This window comes from Crinia signifera, chromosome 11, assembly GCF_055691185.1.
Source record: "Crinia signifera chromosome 11, ASM5569118v1, whole genome shotgun sequence".
Classification (NCBI taxonomy): Eukaryota; Metazoa; Chordata; class Amphibia; order Anura; family Myobatrachidae; genus Crinia; species Crinia signifera.
The window spans coordinates 16,031,307-16,049,961 of record NC_139227.1 but is presented as its reverse complement, the minus strand read 5'-3'; the positions used below and the strand labels follow the sequence as shown (position 1 = coordinate 16,049,961).

General features: G+C 48.4%; 2 protein-coding genes across 3 annotated transcripts in view; one reads left to right on the top strand and one right to left on the bottom strand.

Annotated features, from left to right (window-relative positions):
• The window catches only part of OGFOD1 (2-oxoglutarate and iron dependent oxygenase domain containing 1), a 31,076-nt gene extending 26,336 nt beyond the window's left edge, over positions 1–4,740 (bottom strand). Inside the window, exons 1-2 of one of the 2 annotated variants that reach the window (XR_014465437.1) lie at positions 4,437–4,740; positions 1,672–1,820 (exon numbers count right to left, since the gene is read on the bottom strand). Coding sequence is in view for 1 of the 2 variants with exons in the window: in XM_083164257.1 (XP_083020383.1) it covers positions 1,672–1,820; positions 4,437–4,608 (321 nt within the window). In the remaining variant the exon portion in view is untranslated. The remainder of the gene's footprint in view (positions 1–1,671; positions 1,821–4,436) is intronic. The other variant, XM_083164257.1, reaches the window with a different exon arrangement.
• On the top strand, positions 4,715–16,992 carry NUDT21 (nudix hydrolase 21). The gene is made up of 7 exons (XM_083164258.1): positions 4,715–4,970; positions 11,586–11,786; positions 12,069–12,132; positions 12,598–12,687; positions 13,764–13,839; positions 15,043–15,157; positions 16,723–16,992. Exons 1-7 carry the CDS (start codon positions 4,855–4,857, stop codon positions 16,742–16,744), a joined length of 684 nt encoding a protein of 227 aa, XP_083020384.1. The 5' UTR covers positions 4,715–4,854; the 3' UTR covers positions 16,745–16,992.
• Positions 16,993–18,655: the final 1,663 nt, after the last annotated feature.

Sequence of the window (18,655 nt, the reverse complement as noted above, 5' to 3'; positions counted from 1 at the left end):
AGGTCCATACACAGTGGGCAATTTTGCCTAGCATGTATGCACATCTATGATGGGGAAAATCGGTTATACACACTGAGCGATTTTCCCAGGGGTGGACGACTTTGCATAGCATGACGCTATGGAAAGACGCCCACCCCATCACTCATCTGCTGGTAACAACACCCGATTAACGGCGGCCGCCAGCGATTATGTGGTATCGCGCATCGGTGCTCATAACTGCCTGGTACACACTGAACAGCTCAAAAGACAAAAACAGAGCCGCTTTCAGTTCAAAATCACCCAGTGTGTATGGGACTTTATATTGAAGAAGCGAATCATCTAATTTTCCAGTGCTAGTATGAACACCGTGAGAGTGCCAGCATATTTAGGAAAAAATTTGGCCACCACTATCACCGTGGAGCTTATTGTGCATCTACCACCAAATTCGAACTGGCCAGCCAGACAGCCAGGGCATACTGAGGTCCCGAGAGTAAGAGTCATCAAAATGACCCAAACTGGAGTCACAAAGTACCTGAGGACAGGACTGGAAAAATGCCACCAAAGGAGAGAGTGTTGTTGGACAGAAGGTGAAAGCTACAAGAAGATGCTGAGGGTCACATTGAGTTTTGGAGAATTTTCCATTGAAATACACTAAAGTGGAACTATGCATACCGAATGATCACTAAGGTGGAGATGATCCTACCTTACACCTTTTTGCACAACAAGATCAGCGGTATAGGTATCTTTATAATAACAAGGCTGCTGCTAGGGATGGCCATCAGTGCAGACGCCATCAATGGCAATTCTGCACCCAGCCATCGATCAGCGTTTTACTTGGTCATGTATGTTCTTATTTGTTCAGCTCACGGTTTAAAAAATTAAAATAAGTTAAAAAAAAAAGTTGATTTTACTGTTTATTGCAATAAATTATTGTAAAACAAATTATGCTTTGTTATTATCAAACTACCCCTTTTATCAAATTTACCCCCTCTAAAAGATCTGGATTTTTTTTACAGATTGCTCACTTGATCCCAGCTCTTTTTAGTTAACCGTTTTGCCCAACTCTAATTGGATTCGATGGACATCGCACTTCGATGTTGCATCAAATCCGATCGCATAAGTGTATTATTCTGATATTTCTGAAAGATTTCTCAATCATGCGCAGTGTGAACAGATCTGATAACATATATACCGACCTGATACTCTGAGCACACAACGTCCAGATAGGAAGAAAGATTATTTAATGTGTATATATATATATATACACAAGATCGTGTGTATGACTCATGTATGTACTATTGTCAGATTAGTCAGCAGTTACTTTGTGCAAGTGGCCACCCCACGTTACACTGTATAACAAAAACACATACAGTAATAACTGTTTAACAAAAAAAAAAAAAGATACTGTAATACTAGGTCTGGCCAAATGGGGGCAGCAGTTATCCAACCATATGACACTACATTATGCAAACGCATCAGTATCATTAGCCTTCCAACAGGTCCAAGTAGGTCATTGACTGCAAATTTGCTACACATTGTAAAGTGTGGATGTCCGCAGCATATTAGAATGAATAGTTTTGGGGGAATGTAGTGCTTTATATATTTCAGTATTTTAGATTAAAAACGAAGGCGGTATCACTAAACTACCCTCAGTCCTGCGGAATCCCTATTAGCACCCGTGGATTACTGCACCTGAGAAAACTTGTACAGATCATTGGATTTGTCATTGAAGTCCAAGATCGTTAATTCTAGAAACAGCTCCTCCAGGAAATGACTTTTGTTTTGAATGAAGGAATGGATTACACCATGCTGGAAAGGCACACAATCCAGGATAACAGGGCCTGAGGAGAACACAGTAACATTAACACACACACACAATATGCACAATACAGATTAACAACCATTGGTAATAATAATTGGGAAATGTAACTTGTTTCACAACTGATTTTTATGCTTATTACATGAATCTTTGGTTGGAACCCGGTGGCTGGGGTAGGATACACACAATATGTTAACAGCTACAGTTATACAGACAAATTATCAACATTTTGGGTCAATCCAATTAGCTGTGAAGGGGGCAATGGCGTAGAAACACTGGCAACAGTAATATTGCAGCCAGACCTCACTCCGGACTAAAGCAGCCCATACACGCTGCAATGCCGGGATGTGCGTTCTGTGCTTTGAGGTGTGCGCTCCCGCGGCACCTCATCTCACAGTACAAAAAGTATGTGCTTGCATCACATTGCATCGCATTGCATGCATAACGCATGCACAGGCAATGCAATGTGATCCCTGCTATTGAAGCCCACAACGCACGCCCCCATCGGGACGTGTATGGGCTGCTTTAGAGTCCAGTAGTACCCTAAGTACACCATACAGCTGCAGTTCCTCACACCATGAGTGAACTTGCAGTTACTGTAATTGAATCCCAAATGTGAAACACTCAATTGTGCTTATTAAAAGTAGTGTTCCCGCTAAGCTGTTTTAGCGGGGCGCTGCGCCCTGCCCGTTTTTAAAGGGCAAAATGCACCCTGCCCCGCTAAAAGAGCCTGGTGCCTGCCCCGACGGTGTGCACAGGGAAGCCCAGCGATGCCCGTCGCTTCCCCGGCAGCACAGCAACTTCGGCGGGGGGGGGAGGCAGGATACCAGGAACATGGCAGAGCAGGATGGATGCACCAGCTGAGAGGGAGTGTGGCAGACACAGAGGTCGGCAGCCCTAGTGGTTTGTCAGCACTGCGAGGGGCAACTGCAATAGCAGACAGCCGCTCTCAGTTCTTCCAGGTGCCCCTGCTGTGCTGACACAATGCTGATCCCCTCTGCTGAGTGTGTCTCTCAGTTATTTCAGCTGGACCGCTGCTGCCCAGCACCCGGGGGATGAGGGTTGCTGGTGGGCCGGTCCGATCTCCCCTTAACTGGTTCCATAGTCACTCGGCCGGCCTACCTTATCCCTCACTTTAATCTCCGGAAGACGCTGCTGATTCAGCTATAGCTGGCATTTCCTGGTGCTGCTAGCTGGAAGATGCAGGAGATGTGTGCAGCAAGACTGGGAGCCACTATTTCTCTTTTTGCATTGCCACAGAATCTGTTGCTGCAGCGGCAGGACTGAAGGCAGAGGAGCTTAGCCGTCATTCTCTGCAAGGTGCAAGTAGCAGACTTTCCCAACTGCATGTTAATGTGAAGCGTGTCTGCAAATTCTCCAGGAGACCGGTCAGGGACTCCTCCCCATTAGAGAAGTCTGTAGTGTATAGAGGTGGTATGGAGGAGTCCGTAATGCGGTGGGGTCAGTAGTGTAGTGGTGAGTACAGAGGGGGTCCATAGTGATGGGTATCGAGAGGTCAGTAGTGTAGTTGTCCCTGTTTCCAGATTATGCCTTTTCTACTACATGTCTATATTGCTTTATATGAGTGAGCCAATTAATTCTTCCCCTGACCCACAGCCACAGTTGGGGGTGCTCAAATCTATGCTTGTGCTTACCCAAAAAAGAAATAAGCTTGGGCCGGTCCCTGGCTCAGGGTATATCACTACAGGGCAGGATCACTGCCAGCATACAAAATATATGTTCAGGTGCAGACTAGTGAGGGGGGCATATTTACATTTTTAAGGACAACATTTTATACTCGATGTAGCACTAACATAACATCAGGTCTAAAATGTTACTGTTAAAAAATAAAAATATGCCTCTTCACTGAATAAGCGCACTGCACTAAATGTTTCATCTCTTGCTAACATTTTAAAATTGCATAACGAATATTTGTTTGCCAGGTCTATGTATTAGATTAAGAGCCATAAATGATTGCAGTAACACTAATGCTGGGTACACACCAGGACGACTAGGGCCCGATCCCCTCAATCTAGATCCAATTCCGCCCAATTGGATGTAGATTGTGTGGTGATTGGGCCCTTTTCTGTCCTGGTGTGGACCGATACCAAACCGATGCGTGGTCCCGCGGGTCGGTCGTTATTGAGATCCTACCTGCTGCAGGTAGGATCTGAATGACGACCATACAGCCGGGTGCGGGTCGCCATCGGATCGGACCTGCTCACGGTGCACATCGTGAGCGGGTCGTGCCCCCCCGCGTCACCGTGAGCGGGTTGGACGAGACACTGACGACCCGCTCACGATGTGCATCGTGAGCGGGTCGTCCTGGTGTGTGGCCATACACCTGAACGATGTCTAGCCGATCCGCACGGTTTCGGTGGATCATCGCACTTCGTGATGACGGTCGTTAAGATGTTCAAGAGGTCGGCCCTCGGTTCATATGTGCTGCATGTATGATCTGTCAACTTTCAATGCGATCGTATGTGATAAACAACCAGCCAATCAGATCCTACCTGTCATTTTTCCAAACCCAGCCTGTTGCATGGCAGTTAGGAGCTGATTGGCTGGTTGTTTATCACACTCCACTTTATCACTTTCTGGAGCTTGATACATCTGTGTATGTCCTGTGCCCACTCACCGCAGCTGGCAGCCTCCTTCCTCTCCCAGGCTCCCCTCGCCTCCGCTCCCACCGCCTTATCCAGCAGGGCCTCCGCCAGCTGCACCTTCACCTTCGTCTCCAGCCGGCTCTTCTTGCCGTCTAACCCGGTCCTCAGCCCCCCCGGGCGCCGCGTCTGCCGCTTTGCGCTCATTCCCGAACTACAGACGCCGCGTGTGTCCGCTACTACTAATTACTAGACAATTAGAGTTCCCCCCAGAGTCGCCGCGCTGTGACGTCTCGGTCTCCGGGGCCTCCTCTCTCTCCCCGGCGCCCGGAAGTGACGCGTGTGTACATCCGCCGCACCATTGTTTCGTACGCTGAGCGCTCGGAGACCGGGAGAGATCCGGCGCCAGTGACACCCGACCCCGTGCGACAGCGGCTGCCAGCAGCGCCCAGGATGTCGGTGATTCCGCCCAACCGCTCACAGACCGGCTGGCCGCGGGGGGTCAACCAGTTCGGCAACAAGTACCTGCAGCAGACCAAGCCCCTGACGCTGGAGAGGACCATCAACCTGTGAGCCCCGTATTACAGTCATATTGTGTGTGTGTGTGTGTGTGTGTGTGTGTGTGTGTGTGTGTATGTATGTATGTATATATATATATATATATATATATATATATATATATATATATATATATATATATATATATATATATATATATATATATGCACACGTTATGCCGGCCGGCCGCTGTGCAGGCACCCTGATGCCCGCTGGTAGCGGAGAGGGATCTGGTGCCCGCTTATGGAAGGGGGGAGGGGTCTGGTGCCCGCCTGGAGGGGAGGGGTCTGGTGCCCGCCTGGAGGGGAGGGGTCTGGTGCCCGCCTGGAGGGGAGGGGTCTGGTGCCCGCCTGGAGGGGAGGGGTCTGGTGCCCATCTGTAGAGGAGGGGAGGGGCCTGGTGCCCATCTGTAGAGGAGGGGAGGGGCCTGGTGCCCATCTGTAGAGGAGGGGAGGGGTCTGGTGCCCATCTGTAGAGGAGGGGAGGGGTCTGGTGCCCATCTGTAGAGGAGGGGAGGGGTCTGGTCCCCACTTGTGGAAGGGGGGAGGGGTCTGGTGCCCACCTGTAGAGGAGGGGGGGGGAATCTGGTGCCCGCCTGTAGGGGAGGGGTCTGGTGCCCATCTGTAGAGGAGGGGAGGGATCTGGTCCCCACTTGTGGAAGGGGGAGGGGTCTGGTGCCCATCTGTAGAGGAGGGGAGGGATCTGGTCCCCACTTGTGGAAGGGGGAGGGGTCTGGTGCCCACCTGTAGAGGAGGGGGGGGGGGGGATCTGGTGCCTATCTGTAGAGGAGGGGAGGGATCTGGTCCCCACCTGTGGAAGAGGGGAGGGATCTGGTCCCCACCTGTGGAAGAGGGGAGGGATCTGGTCCCCACCTGTGGAAGAGGGGAGGGATCTGGTCCCCACCTGTGGAAGAGGGGAGGGATCTGGTCCCCACCTGTGGAAGAGGGGAGGGATCTGGTCCCCACCTGTGGAAGAGGGGAGGGATCTGGTCCCCACCTGTGGAAGAGGGGAGGGATCTGGTCCCCACCTGTGGAAGAGGGGAGGGATCTGGTGCCCACCTGTGGAAGAGGGGAGGGATCTGGTGCCCACCTGTGGAAGAGGGGAGGGATGTGGTGCCCACCTGTGGGGGGTTCTATGTGACCTTTTGCTAGCTTCTGCTGTTTGTGTTCAAACTCTGCTGTAATTATTGTAGTCCCTGTTTTTCACCTCTTATTCCCTATACCTGGTGTTAGCAGTTGTGACACCCTTTACTTGTATAGGGTATCACATTTGCATATGAGTTGCAATCTGCAGGGGTGCTTAACTATGTCCAAAGGCAAGGCCTCTAAGGACAAGATGGAGCCTGGGGCTCCTGTACTGGCTTCTTGCCGAACCTGCTTGGTCAAGTTAGAATTGCAGTTTTTTTTGTGCAAGATGGTCTCTGTGGCGTTATGCAGCACCGTCACTTAATACAGTGATTCCAGCACCTGTCCTACCATGGGTGGCTTCTTTGTCTCTGGTAATGACTCATTTAGTCGAATGCTTGTCTGTGCCTTTTTAAAGGAGAGATTTTGTTTGGCTTTGGGCTAGACAAAATGGTAGCCACTGTAGCAGCTTCCAAAACAGCCTCCCAGCCTTAGGCTGCAGCGTCTAAGACCAAGGCATCTTCCTTTTTAGGTCCTTCTAGCCTCTAAGTGCACATACACTGTCTGGAGCGCACTGTGCATTTTAAACTAGATGGCATCGCATCTACTTCAAAATGCATGTGATGGACTAAAGCACTGTGTATTTTGAATTAGATGCAATGTAATCTAGTTCAAAATGTACAGGAATACTTCATATGCTGTGTGACGGTATGTGCGTGGGAGCTTGCATCGCACCCGTACATCGCTCCTTGTATGGGCAACTCTAGGTAATGTTACAGGTTTTTCCCAATCAGTCCTGTTTCAATAGGGGTAAGCCAAGAACTAAGACATTTTGGGATGCCAGATGTCTGGCTTCAAAACTGGACGATAAACCTTCTGCCTGACGGACCGGGCCTGCTCCTGGGAGATGCCGAATTCATCACTTTGCAGAGCCCTGGTGTCATTACCACAGACACCTGGGGGCAGGAAGCGGTCTCTCACAGATACCTTTCAGATATGTCCTCCGCTTCACATTTGTTGTACAACCCCTCCATCAGATCCTCTCAGGGCATTGGCTCTGCAACAGGCCATTCATGTTCTTCTACATAAAGGAGTAATAATACCAGTTACGTTACTTTAACAATGGACAGGGTTTTTGTCCGCGCTGTACCGGGTACGCAAACCAAGTGGATTTCTTCGACCCATACTCAACCACAGGGCTCTCAACAGGTTTGTGCTCTGGTGTCCAATGGAAACACTTTTCCATTGTTCTGACATTGGTACCAGGGGACTTTATGGCTTCCCTGGACATTCAGGATGCATAACTGCATGTACCTAGCAATTCCATCCTTCAGCATTATCTCCGGTTTGCCATTTTTCACCAGCATTATCAGTTTTGTATTAGGTCCACCTGGTGAAAAGGTAGACATGAGTTTTTAATATTATTTTGGGGTGTCTATGTCAACATCGTTCGACATGGACACTGTTTATTTTTCAATGAAATGCAGCGGAAATCGGGAGCTTGCAGAGCTGCGTTCAATTTTTTTCTATAAAAAAACGTCTAATTGATTATGCATTTAAGAGATCAGCCTATATAGCTGCTCACTATTATAGGACATACTGCATTAAGGCAGCACAGATAGTGTAATGGTTAGCATTACTGCCTCACAGCAATGAGGTCATGGGTTCTATTCCCACCATGTGTTATAAATACACGGGGCAGCACGGATGGTGTAATGGTTAGCATTACTGCTTTACAGCGCTGAGGTCATGGGTTCTATTCCCACCATGTGTTATATATACGGGGCAGTACGGATGGTGTAATGGTTATATTACTGCCTCACAGCACTGAGGTCATGGGTTCTATCCCCACCATGTGTTATATATACGGGGCAGTACGATGGTGTAATGGTTACATTACTGCCTCACAGTGCTGAGGTCATGGGTTCTATTCCCACCATGTGTTATATATACAGGGCAGCACGGATGGTGTAATGGTTACATTACTGCCTCACAGCGCTGAGGTCATGGGTTCTATTCCCACCATGTGTTATATATACGGGGCAGTACGGATGGTGTAATGGTTAGCATTACTACCTCACAGCACTGAGGTCATGGGTTCTATTCCCACCATTGCCCTTATTCAGATCTGATCGCAATACAAATTTGTTCTCAAAATGGGCAAAGCCATGTGCACTGCAGGTGGGGTAGATGTAACATGTGCAGAGAGAGTTAGATTTGTGTGTTATTTTGTTTCTGTGCAGGGTAAATACTGGCTGCATTATTTTTACACTGCAGTTATTTAGATTTCAGTTTCAACACACCCCACCCAAATCTAACACTCTCTGCACATGTCACATGTGCCCCACCTGCAGTGCACATGGTTTTGCTCATTTTGAGAACAAATTAGTACTGCGATCAGATCTGAATAAGGGCCCATGTGTTATATATACCGGGCAGTACGGATGGTGTAATGGTTATATTACTGCCTCACAGTGCTGAGGTCATGGGTTCTATCCCCACCATGTGTTATATATACGGGGCAGTACGGATGGTGTAATGGTTATATTACTGCCTCACAGCGCTGAGGTCATGGGTTCTATTCCCACCATGTGTTATATATACGGGGCAGTACGGACGGTGTAATGGTTAGCATTACTGCCTCACAGCGCTGAGGTCATGGGTTCTATTCCCACCATGTGTTATATATACAGGGCAGTACGGATGGTGTAATGGTTACATTACTGCCTCACAGCGCTGAGGTCATGGGTTCTATTCCCACCATGTGTTATATATACAGGGCAGTACAGATGGTGTAATGGTTACATTACTTCCTCACAGCGCTGAGGCCATGGGTTCTATCCATACCATGTGTTATATATACGGGGCAGTACGGATGGTGTAATGGTTACATTACTGCCTCACAGCACTGAGGTCATGGGTTCTATTCCCACCATGTGTTATATATACAGGGCAGTACGGACGGTGTAATGGTTATAGTATTACTGCCTCACAGCACTGAGGTCATGGGTTCTATCCCCACCATGTGTTATATATACGGGGCAGTACGGATGGTGTAATGGTTAGCATTACTGCCTCACAGCACTGAGGTCATGGGTTCTATTCCCACCATGGCCCTAACTGTGCGGAGTTTCTATATATTCTCCCTGTGCTTGCGTGGGTTTCCTCTGGGTACTCCGGTTTCTTCCCACAATCTAAAAATATACATGTGGGTTAATTGGTTCCCAATAATATTAACCCTAGAATGAATGAATGTGCGTGTATATGTAGTAGGGAATTCTCTGTAAAGCGCTGTGGAATATGTGTGCTCTATATAAATAACTGTTAATAAATAAATACCTTAATTCCATTTTCACATCCAACGCCTGTTAATATATGTATATTTTGTTTAGTGTTGGCAATTTCTGTCTGATTTGTAACTTGTTTTAGTCTTCATCTTTCTGAAGCTGGGTACCTAGCGAGATAGTTATCGATAGGATCCAGCATCAGCATGTTCATACGCACTTACCGATGGTGACAGGTGGGAAACAATGCTGCTTTGGCGATGCAGGTTTAACAGAGGGTGTTGCACATCATTAGTGACATAGCAGGTACACACTAGACCAGTGACCAATATGTCAGTCTGATCCACTGGGTCTGTTGACCTATCGTCTAGAGTGAGCCCAGATTAAGACTTTTCTCTTCATTTATATATGTTTTGGTACATGTTTCCTAGCACGGCGCTAGGGATGCCAATCCCGGGGCATTTTTTCAATCCCGGGATCCGGGATTGAAAAATGCTCAATCCCGGGATTCCCGGGATCGGCATCCTTAGTTTGCTGGTGTGTACCCGATACCCACCCCCACACCAGCCGTCCCGCAGATTTACTTACATGGGCGGCCGGGAGTGGAGAGGGTTCTGAGGTGCACGGTGCCGTCGGGCTCGTGCACCTCCTCATCAGCTGTGCACTGCAGCGGAAGGAAGGCGCAGGACCGGCGTCGGTGAAGGGGCGGGCTGGCCGGCGCAGGAGGAGAGGTGGGGGGCGGGCGGCCAGGAGGAGCGTCACTAACAGTAGTGTGGGCAGCGTGCGTGGCCTGCGCAGCGTGACCGTCACGCTGCGCAGGCCGCACGCAGGGGTCTGGAACAGCCGGGCACTGGGCAGTGTCTGAGCGAGTGCTCAGACGCTGCCCGGTATTAGACTGTGCATGCGCAGTCTAATACCGAAATCCCGGGATTGGATACTCCAATCCGGGATTGAAATCCCGGACTTTTTAGGGCCGGATCCCGCCGATCCCGATCCCGGGATTGGCCACCCTACACGGCGCCCATCGCATAGCATACTTAGTGGTGTGCGATATTCATGCTAATTTAACAGGAGTGCTTGTACAATGAAATATCGCATAGCATTGCATGCCAGCAAATGGTATGCAATGCGATTTTTAATTGTACTAGCACCCTGACGGGTGCTTACAATGTTAAATGCACCCCCATTGTCAACGCCACCCCCACCACTATCAACGCCAACCCGAAGTGTGGCGAGCGCAGGGAACCCGCGAGGGGTGGCGGTACGCGTCCTCCGACCTTTTCATACCCCCACTATCCATTTCGGCGTGGAGTTGATTTTAAATAGTGCAGCAAGCCACCGAGCCCGAAGCGTGGCAAGCGCACGCGGAATACGAGCCCGATGCCTGGCGAGGGAACGCGCAATACATGTAAAGTAATCCGTGTCCCCGCGCGGGGCTCGCCGCGCTCCCCACACTATCTAAAGTCAACTCCACGCCGACGTGGATAGTGGGGGTATGAAAAGGTCGGAGGATGCGTACCGCCGCCCCTCGCGGGCTCGCTGCGCTCTCCAAGCTTCGGGGTGGCGTTGCCAATAGGGGTGCATTTAACATTAAAAGCACCCATCAGGGTACTTGTACAATTAAAGTTCGGATCGCATCGCATGCCGCTATATTGCATGCAATGCGATTGTATAAGTTATAATACAATCAAAATCGGGGCGCCGTGCTAGGAAACAAGTACCTATATTTTTTTTATATGGCGTTGAGGCTGAGTGTAATGATGCCCGAGATTTGATAGCTGTGCAGGATGCTGGCTGAACTGACATTTATTTTAAAGGGGCAATCACTTATATGGCAAAATCTTGCCTTAAAATTTACTGTCCCTTAAAAAAAAAAAAAAAAAAGTTCGTCCGGCATCTCGCAAGTCCGTCAAAATGGGGTGACATTACAGCCTGCCCTTCATCTTCAAGGAGTCCTAACAGTCCAGGTGTTTAGGATATCCATGCTTGAGCAAAGGTTAATTAGAAGTTCAGTCAATTTGACGTACTTATCTGTGCTTAAGCATGGATATCCTTATTATCTGGACAGTTTCAGTTATCTTGAGGGCCTATTTTGTGAACCACTGAATTGTAAGTTCCAATTCTCCACCTACAACATTTACCTTCCGTCCTTTCTGGTTATTCTTGGGGGCCTTACTGTTCTGGCATGGTCATTTATATGCCACTGTTGTATTTCCAGGTATCCTCTGACAAACTACACATTTGGTACCAAGGAGCCTCTGTATGAGAAGGACAGTTCCGTGGCAGCTCGATTCCAGAGGATGCGGGAAGAGTTTGAGAAGATTGGAATGAGGCGCACCGTGGAAGGGGTTCTGATTGTACATGAGCACCGATTACCCCATGTGCTTTTACTGCAACTGGGGACCACGTTTTTCAAGCTGTGAGTTGGGACACACTCGATTGTCTGCTGAACCTAACTAGCTGTGAAATATCATTGCTGTTGTCGCTGCACTTGCCTTTGATTCAAATGAACACGAAGTCTGCGGACTGATTTATTTTACCGGATTACTAAATACAAAATCCGTGCTACATTGCATAACCGCGCCTAACATCGACATTAAAGTTTCCGTATTTTGACAAAACACCTGCATAAAAAAAAAAAAAAAGTGTTATTCTCAGTTATCGAGCTTTTATCATGAATTGTTTTGTGTCTCTTGCCCAGGCCTGGTGGGGAACTCAGTCCAGGAGAGGATGAGGTGGAAGGCTTAAAGCGCCTCATGACTGAAGTATGTAACTTTATTCTGTTCTTCTGGGTGGGAGGGGCATTCACCTCCTCTTAATAAGTGGTTTTCATGATCTGTTTGATCAAAAAATTTTGGTTATTGTTCGTTTTATCAGGTTGAAGGTGTTCACTATTTAATCTACTGAAATAATCTGCATTATTTGGTCTCCAGGGGTCTATGTAAGCCTTGGAGAGAGACGTGTTGTGAGAATATAGGTGGCTTTAGGCCCGGCATTGCCAAACTATGGCCATGGAGCTGTTGAGAAACTACAAGTCCCATCATGCCTTGCCACAGGTTTGCTATTGGGGAATGTTAAAACTATGGCGAGGCATGCTGGGATGTGTAGTTTCACAACAGCTGAAGGGCCACAGTTTGTCGGTAGAAGGCGAGATGTCCTTTCTCAAGTTACTGGGCTGTGCCCAGCCCAATAAGTGACTGAAAATGTCTAAAGTACTATTTGTTTTCTAGATCCTTGGCCGTCAGGATGGGGTGCAGCAGGACTGGGTAATTGATGACTGCATCGGCAACTGGTGGAGGCCAAACTTTGAACCCCCGCAGGTTGGTGTTTAAAAGTACCAAGCTTGTCTCCAAATTACCTGTATGTATGTTTCCCTTCTCCCCTTCCCCTCCCTACTTCTTTTCTGTACCCCCTCCCATTTACAATTTGGAAATTCTAATAAAAATGTAATCTTTAAAAAAAAAACAAGGTGCTGGGGGAAAATGGGGCACTTTGAACGCGGTGGGGCAGGCCCGCCGACGTCACGAATGGGAGCGGGCCCGTCCGCCGCTGTCACAAATGTGGGCGGCCCGCCCGCTGACGGCACGAATATGGGCGTGACGTGGCGGGGCAGGCCCGTCGACGTCACGGATGGGAGCGGGCCCGCCCGCCGCCATTACAAAGGTGGGCGGCCCGCCCGCTGACGCCACGAATATGGTCGTGTCCGCCCGCTGATGGCAAAAAATGTGGGCGGGCCCACCCAGCAATTTCACGAATATGGGCGGGCCTGCCTGGCAATGTCACGAATGTGGGTGAGTCCACCCCCAGCCGGCAAAGTCTCTTGCGGTGCGTGCAGAAGCCCGCAGCGGGGACGGACAGGCTAAGTTCTTTTAGCAGGGTGCCACAAAACGGGCAGGCCGTGTTTTGCCCTTTAAAAATCGGGCATGGCGTGGCACCCCGCTAAAACAGCCTAGCGCGAACACTACCAAGCTGTATAGATGACATGCGGCAAATGAGCCCTTTAGGTTTTGCCCAATCAGCTTTCACGTTAATGTGGTAAACAAAAGCTTACGAGGATATCCCATTTTGTGTATTCATTTACCAAGCGGTACAACATGCTCTTTACCCCAATAGTACTATGGAGCTATGCAATTACAGCCTGCTTTTACCGTGTGAAAAATGACCCATTATCGGCGGATAACACATGGAATTCGGGATAAGTTCCTCGACCCATGTTATCTGTTGAAAACGGGTCAGGGATGGCTGTTTATCAGGGATTCTTGCATGCCTGTGACATCTGTGATAATGCTGACTTAATGGGGATAATTGAATAGGCCTTGGTGGGCCAATCATCCACATTCAGGTAAACGTGTGTGTGCTGGTCAACTCCATTTATTTGTGCTTTTTTTTTTTCCAGTATCCCTACATTCCTGCTCACATTACAAAGCCCAAAGAACACAAGAAACTATTTTTGGTGCAGCTTCAGGAGAAAGGTTTGTTATATATTGGGGAGGAGTATTAAATGGCAGCATATAGGGTGGTAGCGGCACAGATTGTTAGCTGCAAAATATATATGTTGCAGTTTACGGTTGGGCATAATAAATGCATTCATTGGAACGGCTGGCATAATAACATAAGCATTCACCTTTCGTATGGCTGATCTAGTGTCTCATGTATTGCTCGTACAACATTTCCTGTATTTTGCATTTGCTGCCATTATAAATGCAGGTTAATAGTATCAAGTCGCATCATTCGTTTTCATGCGTACTCAGCCAGTGTTATCCAGTGCCAGCTGTTCCACTAGACTGGGTAAGCTACTACACACCTCCCAACATGACCTGTTTCTGGCCTTCCATCTGAATGTATGATTGCCATCACCTGTTTTATACAGGGTCATTTATAAGACGGGTGTTTCCACACAGTTGATGGTAATCATACATTCAGATGGAAGTCCAGAAACGGAGCAATGCATCCCTCCTGGAGAGGGTCATGTTGGGAGGTATGCCGGGGCCACAGAACAGCCTAAGGCAGAGCAAATTTTAAAAAAATGTTGCTTACGAATGTCCCTTCATTGCTGGCAGGCATCCATCCATCCTCTGCCCCCCGCCAAAGCCCCTCCCCTCGATTGGTCGCACTGAATGTCGGAGGGTGTGACATAATCACGTCCCGGCATTATCAGTGAGGAGAGGTGAGATTGTGTAGGTTGGGGCCTCACTCCATGCACACCCCAGGGGCCCAGAGTGCTGTTAAGATGGCCATGGTGTTATCAGCTGGGTTTTTTTTTGGGGGGGGGGGGGGGGGTTATTGGGGGTAGTTTTACTAAACTCTTATAGTATTCTCGATTGGTTGTAATAGATATGGGGATCTGAGGTCAGCTGTAAAGCTAGAACCATAGTAATGACCAATATGGTTGAAATGAATATATGGGAGCTCAGACAAATTGGTTAAATCTGTATGTTCTAACCGATTTATCCTGATGACGCTTTTTCCCTATTTTCAGCATTTGCTCCCAGATTTTTTTTTTTTCTCCAATCAGATATATTGGACAGATAATCTTACAGTGTGTATAGAGCAAACTTCTTGTACTCTGCTCTAGACGTTGATCTATTTTCTTTATTACATTTCTATCATTGTCTCCATTAGCTAAGTTAGTAGATGAGGACTTTCTAAGTAACCGCCTCCTTTTTCTGTTTTAGCATTGTTTGCGGTTCCAAAAAACTACAAACTTGTTGCAGCCCCCCTGTTTGAACTGTACGACAACGCCCCAGGCTACGGACCCATCATTTCCAGCCTTCCGCAGCTCCTCAGCAGGTACGTTACATTGACATCAGAGCTTGGTACTTCTGTTTTATTATAGTTTGGTTTCACATTCATTTTGTGCTTCAGTATTCTGTTAATAATTAGACGGAAACGGATATTGCTGCAAATTAGTCATATGGTTTCTGTGTCACCATGTGGGGGACACTGCCCTGTGGGGTATGTAGGGTCTCCTTTCTTAGACCGTTTTGCTGGACTGTCATTAGTTCAGAACATAATGATGAGGTGCCATGCTCTGCACCACCTCTCGCAGCACCACTTCCCCCAAGGGTTGCTAACAAAGGTCAGTACTGGCGGTCCGGTCAGGTAAGTGTCTGATAGGATGACTGGCGGTGCCTCCTCCTTCCTTTTGCTGATGAAGGCAACACTTGCGCCTGATGGAGATCATTGGCTTGTTAGGCTCCAGATCCCAGGTCAGTTGGGGATCAGTCTTGCACGGCAGTAATACAAGGGAGGTAACCTCTAGAAAAGTGGCTACTAATATGTTATGGCGTGGGATTCGGGGCATACAGATTGCACCTCCTCCTGGAGTGATTTCAGCCAAAAGCTCCTGCACTCCTCTTTGCCCCCAGGGATAGGGGAGTACCTCTTGCTGGAGTTCGATTACATTGTAGACTGTTTTCGCAATGTGTATGCTGTATACACCCCCCCTCCCCCTCCTTTGTATTTCCTATCATGTCAGAGAAAGGGAAGTGTGACACTAATGGAACTTCACCTGTGACGTTTTATTCTTGCAAGTGTCCTGTTCAGTTAAGGCCTCCATACATTATGCGATTTGGGCCAGAAGCGTGGCGAGCGCACCCGTTGCGCGTCCTCCCAACCTTTTCATACCCCCACTATCCATGTCGGCGTGGAGTTGATTTTATATAGTATGGCGAGCCACCTAGCCCGAAGCGTGGCGAGCTGATGCGGGATATATGTGAAGTAATCCGCATACGCTCACCACGCTTCGGGCTTGGTAAAATCTTTATAAAATCAACTCGAAGTGGATAGTGGGGGTATGAAAAGGTTGGGAGGACGCGTAATGCGTCCCCTAGCCACGCTTCGGGCTGGCGTGGATAGTGGGGGTTTCAAATGGAGGCATTTGCCAGTATGTAACACTGGCAAATGCCTCTTTTTTATTGTGCATGAGACGCACTTGCGGCCGCATCCCCCCTTTGTGTAGGAGACACACGCGCTACCGAACCCGGTCGGCAGGGTTGCTGTACCCTGCTGCAATACTTACGGAGACACTCAAGCGCCTCTGCCGGCGCCCGCCAGCGGAGAGGGGGATCATGCGGGCACCGGCGCAGTGTGGGAGGCGCTCACTTGGCTTGCCAGGGACACCGGGGACAGTACGGTGACTACGCAGGGCTGCCGCGGAGTCACTACTCTCGCTACACTAGCTAGCCATTGGGCTACGCTGACAACGTAGCGTAGCCGGGCCCCGTGATAATACACAAGTACCGGTAAATGTCTTGCAGTAATATAGATTCGTGAGCAGAATGTCTAGCAGGGTAACCTACACCGGTGAGGATAATGTCTTACACTAATCTGCAATTTCTAAATCTCTTTGACAGGTTCAACTTTATTTACAACTGATCATGGTGCAGTCTCCTGATATCGTGTGGGTGAAGCGGTCTCTGTGAGCACAGCTTTATAATGTGGGAAACTTGACAAAACAGTTTTTTTTCTCCCCTTTTGAAGTCCACATACCTTGTTGCTGTCACAATAGAAAGACTGTGGGAACGTACACAGCAGCGGGATATGTTAGTGTTTTTATTTTTATTTTTTTTATTGTTTCATTGTCACTCAATTTTTCTTACATAAATAAAAATGGTTTAAAAGTGTCCGGCAGTTTATTTTCTAGTACTGAGCTTACGGCGCTCTGTATCTACTACACAACATATGTAAGAAGCCTGAGGATTTTTATGATGGAAGTGTTCTCGTTACAGGTTTTGTCAACATTCATTGGCACCCTTGACTGTGCAATGGGCCTGATTCAGATCTGATTGCACGACAGCGAATTTGCAGCGATCAGGTAAACGTCGACTCGCTAGACTGAAATCCCGCCTTGCAAATTAAAGTGCTCAGTGCGACTAGATGTCCAAAACCATTTGTGAAACCGCTAATGATTTCCCCACCGGTCACTACTGATCGCAGGCTCTGGGTAGCCCTGGACTGACTTTGCGATGAAATCAGCCTGATGGAGGCCAGAGCTGACGTCACACACCCTCCCTTAAAATGCTAGTGCACCCCTACGTTTTACCTAGTCCCGCCTGCATTTATTCTGGCATGCCTGTGGGTTTTTTATTTTTAAACTTCCCGTTACCACCAAATGCCGACTTCATGTCAATCACATTGCAAACTAAAAAGGAGCAGGATTTCATTCCAGGATGGCGTTGCGCATGCGTGTTGCGGCCCACAAGAATGCACAGTCTATCGATGGTCTGCCATTGTGTGAATTTGCACAGCAGTGATCAGGACTGAATCAGACCCAATATCTCCTGAAGAAAACCCAACAAAATGGTCTGTGGTATTACTTCAGGCTGTAGGCACTGGGGTTTAGTTAAAACAATAACCATATGAAAAAGCAATAGGAGAAGAAAATACTGTATAACAAATGTAAGATTGCTATGACACTAGAATTGATTATATTCCTTTCACACCAGCCTAAATTCCCGGGAAAATGTATCCGGGATTTAAACCCTGCTAGGGTTGTTCCTGAGTTCAACACGGGGTCCTGGCAGGTGTGAAAGGGGTAGGGGTACTCCCCCGGGTTCACGGTCCTTAGAGCGTGCTGTCAGACGGGGATCCATACAGGCGGCGGGTGAGGATGACAGGACAGGCAGCGTATGTAGACGACGCAGCTCACCGGCGCCCTCACTGAAGCCAGTGAGCTGCGTCATCTGCAGCCGCCGTCTGACCTGTCATCCGCGCCCACCGCCTGTGTGGATCACCTGCCTGCACCGAGGTCCAGCAACCCGGGGTTAGTACTCTCCGCCTCCTTCCCACGCCATAAAATGCAGGGACTTTTCTGGTGTGGAAGGGGCCAATCCAGGAATGATCCCTGGACCATATTCCCAGGTGGGTCCCTGCATTAAGCACAGATCGCTCAGCGATTATCAACACACAGGACTGCGCATCGCTATGGGGCATACACACTGAGCGAATTGTGCTAGATTTTACTTAGGGAACTAGCCAGATTGCTTAAAAATCCATCTTAAATCTCACTGTGTGTATGCCCCATTAGAAATTTGGTACAAAGTGTTGGACACTCATCCATAAACATTCATGGAGCTGAAGGTTGACCTGACAATCTGTAGTCATGGTTTCAACTCCAACCACACTAAACCAAGAAGGGATTAGAGGTTGTGGTTAAGGAGGACCCCACTACTAGGGGGGAAACAGTCATCAAATTCGTCTAGGGAAATGGTTTGTGGACAGACTAAACCAAAAATAGAAACACAGACCCGTGGTTTGTTTATAGGTCACAAAATAAAGCTTATTAGA